At 41.0% G+C, this 13,317-nt stretch overlaps 1 protein-coding gene across 1 annotated transcript in view; it reads right to left on the bottom strand.

Annotated features, from left to right (window-relative positions):
• LOC134359366 (mucin-2-like) overlaps window positions 1-13,317 on the bottom strand; it is a 113,547-nt gene that overhangs the window by 76,813 nt on the left and 23,417 nt on the right. Inside the window, exon 7 of the mRNA XM_063072502.1 lies at window positions 12,038-12,126. Within this exon, the coding sequence (XP_062928572.1) occupies window positions 12,038-12,126 (89 nt within the window). The remainder of the gene's footprint in view (window positions 1-12,037; window positions 12,127-13,317) is intronic.

Below are 13,317 nucleotides of genomic sequence, written 5' to 3'. Positions count from 1 at the left end.
CTATCAGGTCACTTCTCATCCTCCATCACTCCAAGGAGAAAAGATTAGATTAGATTAGATTCAACTTTATTGTCATTGTGCCGAGTACAGATACAAAGATACAGATACCCGGAGAAGTGTGAGGTGGTACACCTAGGCAGGACAAACTCCAAGGCAGAGTACAAAGTAAATGGCAGGATACCTGGTAGTGTGCAGGAGCAGAGGGATCTGGAGGTATATGTCCACAGATCCCTGAAAGTTGCCTCACAGGTGGATAGGGTAGTTAAGAAAGCTTATGGGGTGTTAGCTTTCATAAGTCGAGAGATAGAGTTTAAGAGTCGTGATGTAATGATGCAGCTCTATAAAACTCTGGTTAGACCACACCTGGAATATTGTGTCCAGTTCTGATCGCCTCAATATAGGAAGGATGTGGAAGCATTGGAAAGGGTACAGAGGAGATTTACCAGGATGCTTCCTGGTTTAGAGAGTATGCATTATGATCAGAGATTAAGGGAGCTAGGGCTTTACTCTTTGGAGAGAAGGAGGATGAGAGGAGACATGATAGAGGTGTACAAGATAATAAGAGGAATAGATAGAGTGGATAGTCAGCGCCTCTTCCCCAGGGCACCACTGCTCAATACAAGAGGACATGGCTTTAAGGTAAGCAGTGAGAAGTTCTAAGGGGATATTAGAGGAAGGTTTTTTACTCAGAGAGTGGTTGGTGCGTGGAATGCACTGCCTGAGTCAGTGGTGGAGGCAGATACACTAGTGAAGTTTAAGAGACTACTAGACAGATATATGGAGGAATTTAAGGCAGGGGCTTATATGGGAGGCAGGGTTTGAGGGTCTGCACAACATTGTGGGCTGAAGGGCCTGTAATGTGCTGTACTATTCTATGTTCTATAAAGCCAATGAAATGCATTTAGCATCTGACCAGAACTGCAAAGAATAGTGTTATTTACAAAATAACTGTGAATAAAAAGTAAGTGCTATAGCACACAAATATAAAAGTACTGAGACAGTACAATATGGATGCGATACTGCTTAACGCTGTGATGTGAAGTTCAGCAGGGTCACAGCCTCAGGGATGAAGCTCTTCCTGTGCCTGCTGGTGTGGGAGTGGATGGGAGGAGTGTAAAAAGTCCATGGTTAGGGTGAGATGCATCTTTGATAATGCTTTTCGCCCTGCCGAGGCAACGTTTATGGTAGATGTTCTCAATGGTGGGCAACTGGGTGCCGATAATCTGCTGGGCAGGTTTCACCACACGCTGGAGTGCTTTGCGGTCCAATATGGGACAATTGCCATACCACACTGAGATCAGTTGGTAAGACCGAGTTCATTCAACCTATTCTCAAAAGGCATGCTCCCCAATCCAGGCAACATCCTTGTAACACACATCAAAGTTGCTGGTGAACGCAGCAGGCCAGGCAGCATCTCTAGGAAGAGGTACAGTCGACGTTTCAGGCCGAGACCCTTCGTCAGGACTAACTGAAGGAAGAGCTAGTAAGAGATTTGAAAGTGGGAGAGGGAGGGGAGATCCAAAATGATAGGAGAAGACAGGAGGGGGAGGGATGGAGCCAAGAGCTGGACAGGTGATTGGCAAAAGGGAAGGATCATGGGACAGGAAGCCCAGGGAGAAGGAAAAGGGGGAGGGGGGGAAATAAAACCCAGAGGATGGGCAAGGGGTATAGTCAGAGGGACAGAGGGGAAAAAAGGAGAGAGAAAGAGGGAAAGAATGTGTGTATATAAATAAATAACCGATGGGGTACGAGGGGGAGGTGGGGCATTAGCGGAAGTTAGATGAGTCAATGTTCATGCCATCAGGATGGAGGCTACCCAGACGGACTTCTCTAACTTCCGCTAATGCCCCACCTCCCCCTCGTACCCCATCCGTTATTTATTTATATACACACATTCTTTCTCTCTCTCTCCTTTTTTCCCCTCTGTCCCTCTGACTATACCCCTTGCCCATCCTCTGGGTTATTTTTTCCCCTACCCCTTTTCCTTCTCTCTGGGCCTCCTGTCCCATGATCCTCTCATATCCCTTTTGCCAATCATCTGTCCAGCTCTTGGCTCCATCCCGCCCCCTCCTGTCTTCTCCTATCATTTTGGATCTCCCCCTCCCCCTCCCCCTCCCACTTTCAAAACCCTTACTAGCTCTTCCTTCAGTTAGTCCTGACGAAGGGTCTCGGCCCGAAACATTGACTGTCCCTCTTCCTAGAGATGCTTCTTGGCCTGCTGCTTTCAGCAGTAACTTTGATGTGGGTTGCTTGAATTTCCAGCATCTGCAGAATTCCTCGTGTTTACGTTTTTAAACATCCTTGTAAACCTCCTCTGCACCTTTTCTATGGTTTCCATGTCATTCCTGTAGTGAGGTGACCAGAATTGAGCACAGTACTCCAAGTTGGGTCTGACCAGGGTCTTATATAGCTGCAACATTACCTCTTGGTTCTTGAACTCAATCCCACGGTTGATGAAGGCCAATGTACCGTTTGCCTTCTTAACCACAGAGTCAATCTGCATTGCAGCTTTGAGTATCCCATGGACTTGCATCCCAAGATCCCTTTGATCCTCCACACTGTCAAGAGTCTTAACATTAAAGCTACATTCTGCCATCATATTTCACCTACCAAACTGAACCACCTCACACCATCCGCCACTTCTCAGCCCAGTTTTGCATCCTGTAAATGTCCCGCTGTAACCTCTGACAGCCCTCCACATTATCCACAACACCTCCAACCTTTGTATCATCAGCAAATGTACTAACCCATCCTTCCACTTCCTCATCCAGGTCATTTACAAAAATCTCCAAGAGTAGGAGGTCCCAGAACAGATCCCTGAGGCACACCACTGGTCACCGACCTCCATGCAGAATATGACCCATCTACAAAAAATCTTTGCCTTCTGTGGGCAAGTCAATTCTGGATCCACAAAACAATGTCCCCTTGGATCCCATGCCTCCTTACTTTCTCAATAAGCCTTGCATGGGGTACCTTATCAAATGCTTTGCTGAAATCCATTTACACTATATCTACCGCTCTACCTTCATCAATGTGTTTAGTCACATCCTCAAAAAATTCAATCAGGCTCATAAGGCATGACCTGCCTTTGACAAAGCCATGTTGACTATTCCCAATCATATTATGCCTCTCCAAATGTTCATAAATCCTGCATCTCAGGATCTTCTTCATCAACTTACCAACCACTGAAGTAAGACTCACTGGTCTATAATTTCCTGGGCTATCCCTACTCCTTTTCTTGAATAAGGGAACAACATCTGCAACCCTCCCATCCTCTGGAACCTTTCTCGCCCCCGTTGATGATACACAGGTCATCGCTAGAGGCTCAGCAATCTCCTCCCTTGTTTCCCACAGTAGCCTGGGGTAGATTCCATCCAGTCCTGGTGACTTATCCAACTTAAATCTTTCCAAAAGCTCCAGCACATCCTCTCCCACTGAGAGGCCTGACACCTGACCAGGTTCATTTCCCAATACCAGATCAAGTACCACCTCTCCTCTTGTAGGCTTATCTATATATTGTGTCAAGAAACCTTCCTGAACACACCTAACAAACTCCACCCATCTAAACCCCTCACTCTAGGAAGATGCCAATCAATATTTGGGAAATTAAAATCTCCCACCACAACAACCCTGTTATTATTACACCTTTCTAGAATCTGTCTCCCTATCTGCTCTCTGTTACTATTGGGTGGTCTATAAAAAACACCCAGTGGAGTTATTGACTCCTTCCTGTTCCTAACTTACACCCACAGAATCTCTGTAGACAACTCCTCTATGACTTCCTCCTTTTCTGCAGCTATGACACTATCCCTGATCAACAGTGCCACGCCCCCACCTCTTTTGCCTCCCTCCCTGTCCTTTCTGAAACATCTAAAGCCTAGCACTTGAAGTAGCCATTTCCCCCTGCACCATCCAAGTAATGGCCACAACATCATAGCTCCAAGTGCTGATCCATGTTCTAAGCTCAGCAGCTTTATTCATAATACTCCTCGGATTAAAATAGACACATCTCAAACCATTGATCTGAGCGCGTCCCTTCTCTATCACCTGACTATCCTCCATTTTGCTTGTCTCCAAGCTTTCTCTATTTGTGAGCCAACTTCCCTTTCCTCTGTCACTTCAGTTCGGTTCCCATCCCTCTGCAATCCTAGTTTAAACTCTCCACAATAGCCTTATCAAACCTCCCCGCCAGGATATTGGTCCCCCTCAGATTCAAGGGCGACCTGTCCTTTCTGTACAGGTCACACCTGCCCCAAAAGAAGTCCCAATGACCCAGAAATCTGAATCCCTGCCTCCCGCTCCAATCCCTCAGCCACGCATTTATCCTCCACCTCCTTCTATTCATCGGATATGTTCCCCTTCTTTAAAGAACAGGGCTCCCCTGAAACATCGATGATCTATAGAAGCTGCCTGACCTGCTGAGTTCCTCCAGCATCTGCAGACTTCCTTGTGTTTATTATTTATTGTGTTTTATTGCGTTCTTTAGCAGCATCAGATCTGGAGTAACGGTCATTTTGTTCTCCTTTACATAAACAATCTTGAATTTTGTTACCTCAAAAAAAGTTTCCTTAACAAATCCACATTAACATCCCTTGTTTCAATGTTGATTTACGCCATCTGTCAGAGTTTTCTGGACAATTTGCCTTTGGCTAATCTCAACCCTGTAGCCACTTTCATTTTCTCTATTTTAATCAGGCTTATATAAGTAAGTTTCCAGCCCTCTGGCACCTTGTCCATAACCAAGCAACTTTGAAAAATGGAAGTAATGGGAAAATGTAAGTATTTCCTCTCTTCTTTCTTTTAAAAGGCTGAGATACATGATATCCAGCTATTATGATTTATGCACTCTCCATCTTTACACAAGTGTTAGTTGTTTGTTCTTCACAGACTAACCTTTCCTTAGTATATATCTATAACATATCGTGGGTTTGATTGCTTCCATCTCCCATATTTTTCCGTAACACTCAGTTTGCTACTCTAATTTCACTTTAATATTGGAGGAGGAGCGGGTAGTGTTGAGGAGACAGAGAGCCTGCAGAGAGACTCAGATAGTCTGGGGGAATGGGCAAAGAAGTGGCAAATGAAATACAACATTGGAAAGTATATGGTCATGCACTTTGGTGGAAGAAATAAACTGGCAGACTATTATTTAGATGGGGAGAGAATTCAAAATGCAGAGATGAGAAGGGACTTGGGAGTCCTTGTGCAGGATACCCTGAAGGTTAACCTCCAGGTTGAGTCAGTGGTGAAGAAGGCAAATGCAATGTTGGCATTTATTTCTGGAGGTATAGCATATAAGGGCAGGAATTGTGTGCAGTTTTTAGAAGGGATATACTGACATTGAAGAGGGTTCAGGGAAGATTCACGAGAATGATTCCAGAAATGAAAGGGTTACCATATGAGGAACATCTGGCAGCTCTTGGACTGTATTCCTTGGAGTTCAGGAGAATGAGGGAGGATCTCATAGAAACATTCCAAATGTTAAGAGGCCTGAATAGATTAGATATGGCAAAATTATTCCCCATGGTCGGGGAGTCTAGGACAAGAGGGCATGACTTCAGGATTGAAGTATGTCTATTTACAACAGAGGTGCAGAGAAATTACTTTAGTCAGAGTGTGGTAAACCTGTGGAATTTGTTGCCACAAGTGGCTGTGGAAGCTAAGTCATTGTGTGCATTTAAGGCAGAGATAGATAGGTTCTTGATTAGCCAGGGCATCAAAGGGTATGGGCAGAAGGCAGGGGAGTAGGGATGATTGGAAGAATTGGATCAGCCCATGATTGAATGTGGAGCGGACTCAAGAGGCCAAATGACCTACTTCTGCTACTGTATCTTATGGTCTTATATTAATCTTTGCACCTACTCCAAAAGCCTTTCCGTGGTGTTGATAGAACATAGAACAGTACAGCACAGTACAGACCCTTCGGCCCACAATGTTGTGCAGACCCTCAAACCTTGCCTCCCATATAAACCCCTACCTTAAATTCCTCCATATATCTGTCTAGTAGTCTCTTAAACTTCACTAGTGTATCTGCCTCCACCACTGACTCAGGCAGTGCATTCCACGCACCAACCACTCTCTGAGTAAAAAACCTTCCTCTAATATCCCCTTAGAACTTCCCATCCCTTACCATAAAGCCATGTCCTCTTGTATTGAGCAGTGGTGCCCTGGGGAAGAGGTGCTGGTTATCCACTCTATCTATTCCTCTTCTAATCTTGTACACATCTATCATGTCTCCTCTCATCCTCCTTCTCTCCAAAGAGTAAAGCCCTAGCTCCCTTAATCTCTTTCTTTTTCAATCTCTTTATTAATTTTAGAATATATAAACAAAACATAGCAATGATACAAATAATAGGAGATAAATTGTTACACTTACAAACAGTAATCGTAAAGTCCAATATTGAAATTTGACAAAACTCCCAATCATATAAAACTAACAACGGATAATACAGATCAAAAAAAAACTAAAAAAAAACATGAAAAAGAAAAAAAAACAAAACCAAAAAAAAATCCCAACCCAAAAGAAAGACAAAATTGATCAACTAAACTAAAAGACTTGGGCAAATCTAAAAACTTAAAAATGAAAAAGAAGAAAATCTTAGTGCCGACAACTCCATTCCCCTCCAACAACAATACAGAGAAATAGAATAGGTTTGGAAATAAAGATATTACATTAAGTGAAAACGCTGAATGAATGGCCTCCAAGTTTTTTCAAACTTGATGGAAGGGTCATAAACTGCAGTTCTAATTTTCTCCAAATTCAAACACAGCATAGTTTGTGAAAACCAATGAAATACCTTAGGAGGGTTAATCTCTTTCCAATTCAATAAAATAGACCTTCTGGCCATTAAAGTAAGAAATGCAATCATTCTTTGTGATGAAGAGGTTAAATTATTTAAATCTATCATTGGTAGTCCAAAAATAGCAGTAATTGGATGCGGTTGTAAGTCTATATTTAAAACCGTTGAAATAATATCAAAAATACATAGCGACCTTTTTATTAAAAAGTACCCCAGTAATTAACAAAAATCTGCCATTAGGATCCGAAATAATGTCTTGATGAATAAATGTAATTGAAGGATCAATAAAAATTGAAACGCCTTTAATTTTGGCTTGAGCATTTGAGTGGTATTGTTGATCTTTCCAAAACTTAAAGAAGCGTTGATTATCCTCTTTCCTTACGAGTCTCTTGTGCAAAAATAATATGAGCATTCAGTCTTTGGAACACTTTGAAAACCTTTTTCCGTTTTATAGGATGGTTTAAACCATTTGTGTTCCAAGAAACAAAATTAATAGTATGAGCCATAACTAAGAGTTAACCCTTTGGTAAGAAAAGGGTTAACCACAATGTGAACTCATAAAACCGGAAGAGGAATACATGATTAGAGAGGAACCGGAAATCTCGACACTGCGGACATCTTGGTAGTTCTGAAACAGCCCAATAGAAAAAATTAAAAAAGAAAAAGACTGACCCACCCCCCCATCCCCAAGAACCCCGAACTAAGCCAGAAATGGCTGAAGAAAGCTCTAACTAAAACTAATTCTAACCCCATTTCTGCAGGGGGCAACTCCAAAAATATATGTTAGATAAAAGATCTCCCAGAAACTAATGCATGTAAAAAATAACCAATATAATAATTAATCTACATAATAAAAATTAGTAAAATATATAAATTAAAAAAGCAGTCAGTACATATAATTAGTTATAAACGAATAAATAAAAAATCGCTTCTAAAATGAAAGAAGGATTATGGGAAGAAGAAGCATAGGAACATGGCGTCCCAAAAAAGAAACAAAGGAGGTTAAGCAAAAAGAAAGACAAGTCGCCATTTTGGTTATGCAAAAACCAAAAGTAGGAAACATATAACTAAAAATGATCGTCGAATCATATCATAAATAATAACGAAAAAGGAAAAGTTAAAACAAAAGGTTAACTAAAAAAAACTGATGTTAATTTACAGAAGATAAATAATCTATATAAGTTATAGAGTAACAACTATAGTATTAAATAAAGAACAAAAATCTTAGACTTAAAATAAACCTTCATCGCGTGATAATAAGAGGTTCATTTTATAAAGAAAACACCAGAAGAAAAAAGAATTGGTGCTGGAAGCACCTGACACAGATTAAGAGAGGGTATCTGTATCAGAAGGGAACTTATCATCCAAAAAGCTTCGGGCAGCAGTCGTAGAATGGAAAACACGACGATTTCCATCGGGAAGAGAGATTCTGATACGTGCAGGATACAATAGTGCCGGTTTGAGATTTTTTTGATAGCATTCCGACATTAGAGGTTTAAAAGTCAGTCGTTCCTTCATCACTTCAGGACTGTAATCTTGAACTATCCTGAAGGAATGCTGGCGATACTTGATCATCCCTTGTCGACGAGCAACCTGGAGAAGTTGTTCTTTAACATTGACATAAGGGAAACGAAGAATAACTGGTCTAGGTTTAGAAGCAATCGCTGCTGACTTTGTCCACGGTATACGATGGGCGTGTCGAGTAATGGAGGATCATTGGGAAAAACTGAACCGAACGAATCCTTTAAAAGTTGAGCAAAGAATATTGCAGGGTCTCCAACCTCAACATCCTCGGGTAAACCGATTAAACGTAAGTTTTGTCCTCTCGATCGATTCTCGAGATCAATAACTTTGGATTTAAGTTGTTAGAGTTGTTTAGTAGTCGAAGCTAGATTCTTCTCTAAGATCTCAACTTTTGTGTCCGTCTTCTGAGATTTAGTATCCAGTTCAGAAATTTTGGCATCGCGTTTCTGAACATCAGAATCCAGGGATTTCAAAAAGTCCGTGATTGATTTTAAATCTTCATTGAGGCTTTGGCAATGTTGTTCAAATTGAGCCGATAAGCTATCGGATAACTTTATCCGCTGCTGCTCAAACATTTCCTCCATAACTTCGTAAGTTAATTCCGTTTGTTTAGAATCACCTTTCTTCTTTGCTCCGTTCCCATCAGCGTCTTTCCCATTTTTGGTTCCAGATCTCGTACTCATTTCTCTAAACTCGAGATTTGCAGTTGACGAAAGGAAATCAATTAATCAGTAAATCAAGAAGATAAAATAAATCTTCTGGTGTACTTAAAGTTGATTAGATCAAGGAGATCAAAGGTTGAAAAGAATGACGGGGATGGAGCGAAGCCAAAGAAGCGACCTCACTCCATGAGCGCTCCCTGCAGACTCCCTTAATCTCTGATCATAATGCATACTCTCTAAACCAGGCAGCATCCTGGTAAATCTCCTCTGTACCCTTTCCAATGCTTCCACATCCTTCCTATAGTGAGGCAACCAGAACTGGACACAGTTCTCCAAGTGTGGCCTAACCAGTGTATTATAGAGCTGTATCATTACATCACGACTCTTAAACTCTATCCCTCGACTTATGAAAGCTAACACCCCATAAGCTTTCTTAACTACCCTATCTACCTGTGAGGCAACTTTCAGGGATCTGTGGACATGTACCCCCAGATCCCTCTGCTCCTCCACACTACCAAGTATCCTGCCATTTACTTTGTACTCTGCCTTGGAGTTTGTCCTTCCAAAGTGTACCACCTCACAATTCTCCGGGTTGAACTCCATCTGCCACTTCTCAGCCCACTTCTGCATCCTATCAATGTCTTTCTGCAATCTTTGACAATCCTCTACACTATCTACAACACCACCAACATTTGTGACATCTGCAAACTTGCCAACCCACCCTTCTACCCCCACATCCAGGTCATTAATAAAAATCACGAAAAGTAGGGGTCCCAAAATGGATCCTTGTGGGACACCACTAGTCACAACCCTCCAGTCCGAATGTACTCCCCCCACCATGACCCTCTGCTTTTTGCAGGCAAGCCAATTCTGAATCCACCTGGCTAAACCTCCCTGGATCCCATGCCTTCTGACTTCCTGAATAAGTCTACTATGTGGAATCTTGTCAAATGCCTTACTAAAATTCATATAGATCACATCCACTGCACTACCCTCATTTATATGCCTGGTCACCTCCTCAAAGAACTCTATCAGGCTTGTTAGACACAATCTGCCCTTCACAAAGCCATGCTGACTGTCCCTGATCAGACCATGATTCTCTAAATGCCCATAGATCCTATCTCTAAGAATCTTTCCCAACAGCTTTCCCACCACAGATGACAGGCTCACTTGTCTATAGTTACCCGGACTATCCCTACTACCTTTTTTGAACAAGGGGACAACATTCGCCTTCCTCCAATCCTCCGGTAGCATTCCCATGGACAACAAGAACATAATGATCCTAGCCAGAGGCTCGGCAATCTCTTCCCTCGCCTTGTGGAGCAGCCTGGGGAATATGCCGTCAGGCCCCGGGGACTTATCCGTCCTAATGTGTTTTAACAACTCCAACACCTCCTCTCCCTTAATATCGACATGCTCCAGACCATCAACCTCACTCATATTGTCCTCATCATCATCAAGTTCCCTCTCAATGGTGAATACCGAAGAGAAGTATTCATTGAGGTCCTCGCTCACTTCCACAGCCTCCAGGCACATCTTCCCACCTTTATCTCTAATTGGTCCTACCCTCACTCATGTCATCCTTTTTTTCTTCACGTAATTGAACAATGCCTGGGGTTTTCGTTTACCTTACTCACCAAGGACTTCTCGTGCCCCCTTCTTGCTCTTCTCAGACCCTTCTTAAGCTCCTTTCTTGCTTCCCTATATTCTTCAATAGACCCATCTGATCCTTGCTTCCTAAACCTCATGTATGCTGCCTTCTTCCACCTGACTAGATTTTCCACCTCACTTGTCACCCATGGTTCCTTCACCCTACCATTCTTTATCTTCCTCACCGGGACAAATTTATCCCTAACCTCCTGCAAGGGATCTCCTGCAAGAGATCATCGACCACATGTCCATAGTACATTTCCCTGCAAAAACATCATCCCAATTCACACCCGCAAGTTCTAGCCTTATAGCCTCATAATTTGCCCTTCCCCAATTAAAATTTTCCTGTCATAACTTTCCATTCTGTCATTCTGTCTGTCATAACTTTCCATTCTTCCCTTATCCTAGACATGAGTGATGTTCAACATGCTTTTTTTAATGGGTATATGTTTGCTCTGGACCCTTAGAATCCAGCTCATATTCATAGCATAATAACTTGCCCATTTAGGACTGACATGAGTAAAAAATTGTTATGACCTTGGACTGTCGATAGAATATTCTGAGGGTTCTGAGTTTTTTGCTGTTGGTTTTTCTTTTGTATTCTTGGCATCTTATTAATTATAATTATGTGTATTGTTGTGCTTTGGGGTTTTTAATAAGTTATTCTCAGGTCTTCTCTAGTTTACATTTAAGATACAATTGACCTTGAATACTTCCAATTAATTCTCTGTGACTTTGCAGGTATCCAATTAAGTATCCTTGGACTTTTGTCTCTTATTAGAATAGTTACTTGTAAGCCTGTTATTAGCCTGGAGTTTTATCAGTTGGACACAGACACCTTTGTGCCCTCAATTGTATTTAAAGGGGCAGTGCTAAGCCTTTGTTGGCTTGGTTGTCCTGATCCTTGCCTAGTGAAGTTCTGGCTGAGTGATCCAAGACCTTGTAAGTTCAACTGCTTTGCTTTGCTAATAAAATTCCCAGTTTAGTTTAACCCTTCTGAGTCTCTGTGTGACCCTGTGCATGAGTCTGAAGATACAGTGTGACAGAAAATTCTTCATTTAATATTTTGAATTTTTGAAAACTTCTACCCCAAGAGCTGGATATGCTCAGGGGGAAGTTGGTAAGAATGTCAGTCATAATCTTATTGGATGGAAGATCAAATTCACAAATTCAAAGTTTTTCTTACTTCTTATGTCCTTCTAAAAGAAATAAGAAATTAAACAGAACTGAATAGCTAAATATTCAGAAGAGATTTCTTTGTTGTTTGTTTACTGATCAGTGTTTTGCACCAGACCTGTACCTAATTAAAAAATATCTATTCCTGGATTGTGTCAGATTAAAAGTATGCTAAAGTGAATTACAATGGGAGTACAAGAAATCATACAGAAATACAAAACTTACCTGAGCACCTGGACAATTTTCAATTTTAGGTATATTGACTTGGCAACTGGTGATTGAGACAGACTCACTCAAAATAGAGGCTTCAGTCACTAGAAAAGAATGAAAAAATGAAACTCTATTTTGAAATATAGCTAGTACCATGCTTACAGTCAAACCACTAGATGAACTTGGATTTTCTGAGTTACACCAGAAAGACGACTCAAGATAATGATTGCAGTATACCAAACATTTGGGGATATTCATTTGATAACTTCATTTTGTACATATATCATTGTCACTAAATCCCTTGAAAGTTTTTCTCTTGGGGATTTTTAAGTTTATTTGCAAGTCTAGAAGTGAAGCTAGATTGAATGATTTTATTCTCCTGCCGTTTACTATTTTCTGTTATTCAGCATTCTTTGTGTACAATTCCCACACGTGTTCCTTCATTTGTCATTTTATTTTTGCACTGCATTCCATCATTTACACTTACGGCTATGTTACATCAGAAGGAGAAACAGAATCCTAAACTAATGCAAAAAGTCAAGTGAACAGCAGCAAAAGAACAATTTAGTAAGATGAAATCATGACAGCTTTGTCTGTTGGAATAAATCTGTTTTCTACATTTCAGCAAGAAATCTGTTACTGAGGTCTATCCAACATACAGCACAAAACACAACCCAACTAGTCTATATTCTAGATACTTCTCAACACTCATCCTGCCCTATCATTAAAAACTGCTACTTTCTTCTTCAGTCTGAAGGAGGCTCAATGGGCTGAATGGCCTAATTCTGCTCCTATATCTTATGTTCCTTTTATCTTACCTCCCCATAAACAGTTAATAACATTCACCCATCAGGCTCCTGAACCAGCATGGATAACTTCACCCACCTCAACACTGAACTAATTCCACAACATATAAACACACTTTAAATGACTCTACAACTTGTGTTCTCAATGTCATTTATTTATTTACGTGTATTATTATTTGTTTTTCTCTGTATTTGCACAGTTTCTCTTCTCCTGCATGTCAGTTGTTTGTCCACCTTTTCATTGATTCTACTGTATTTTTTGTATCTACTATGAATGCCCACAAAGAAATGAATCTTAGGGTAGTATTTGGTAACAAATACATATCTTGATAATAAATTTACTTCGAACTTTGCAATCCAGCTATGCTGCTGTTACACTTTTCTGCAGTAATTCCAAACTGCAAACAATGGGAAGGAAAGATTCTTCTGAATTCCTCTTTGAAATTAAAAGTAACCATTTTATTTTTATAATCACTATTTCTATTTACT

The sequence above is a fragment of the Mobula hypostoma genome, chromosome 20, assembly GCF_963921235.1.
Source record: "Mobula hypostoma chromosome 20, sMobHyp1.1, whole genome shotgun sequence".
NCBI lineage: Eukaryota > Metazoa > Chordata > Chondrichthyes > Myliobatiformes > Myliobatidae > Mobula > Mobula hypostoma.
The sequence above is the reverse complement of the archived record's forward strand: the minus strand, read 5'-3'. Positions and strand labels throughout refer to the sequence as shown.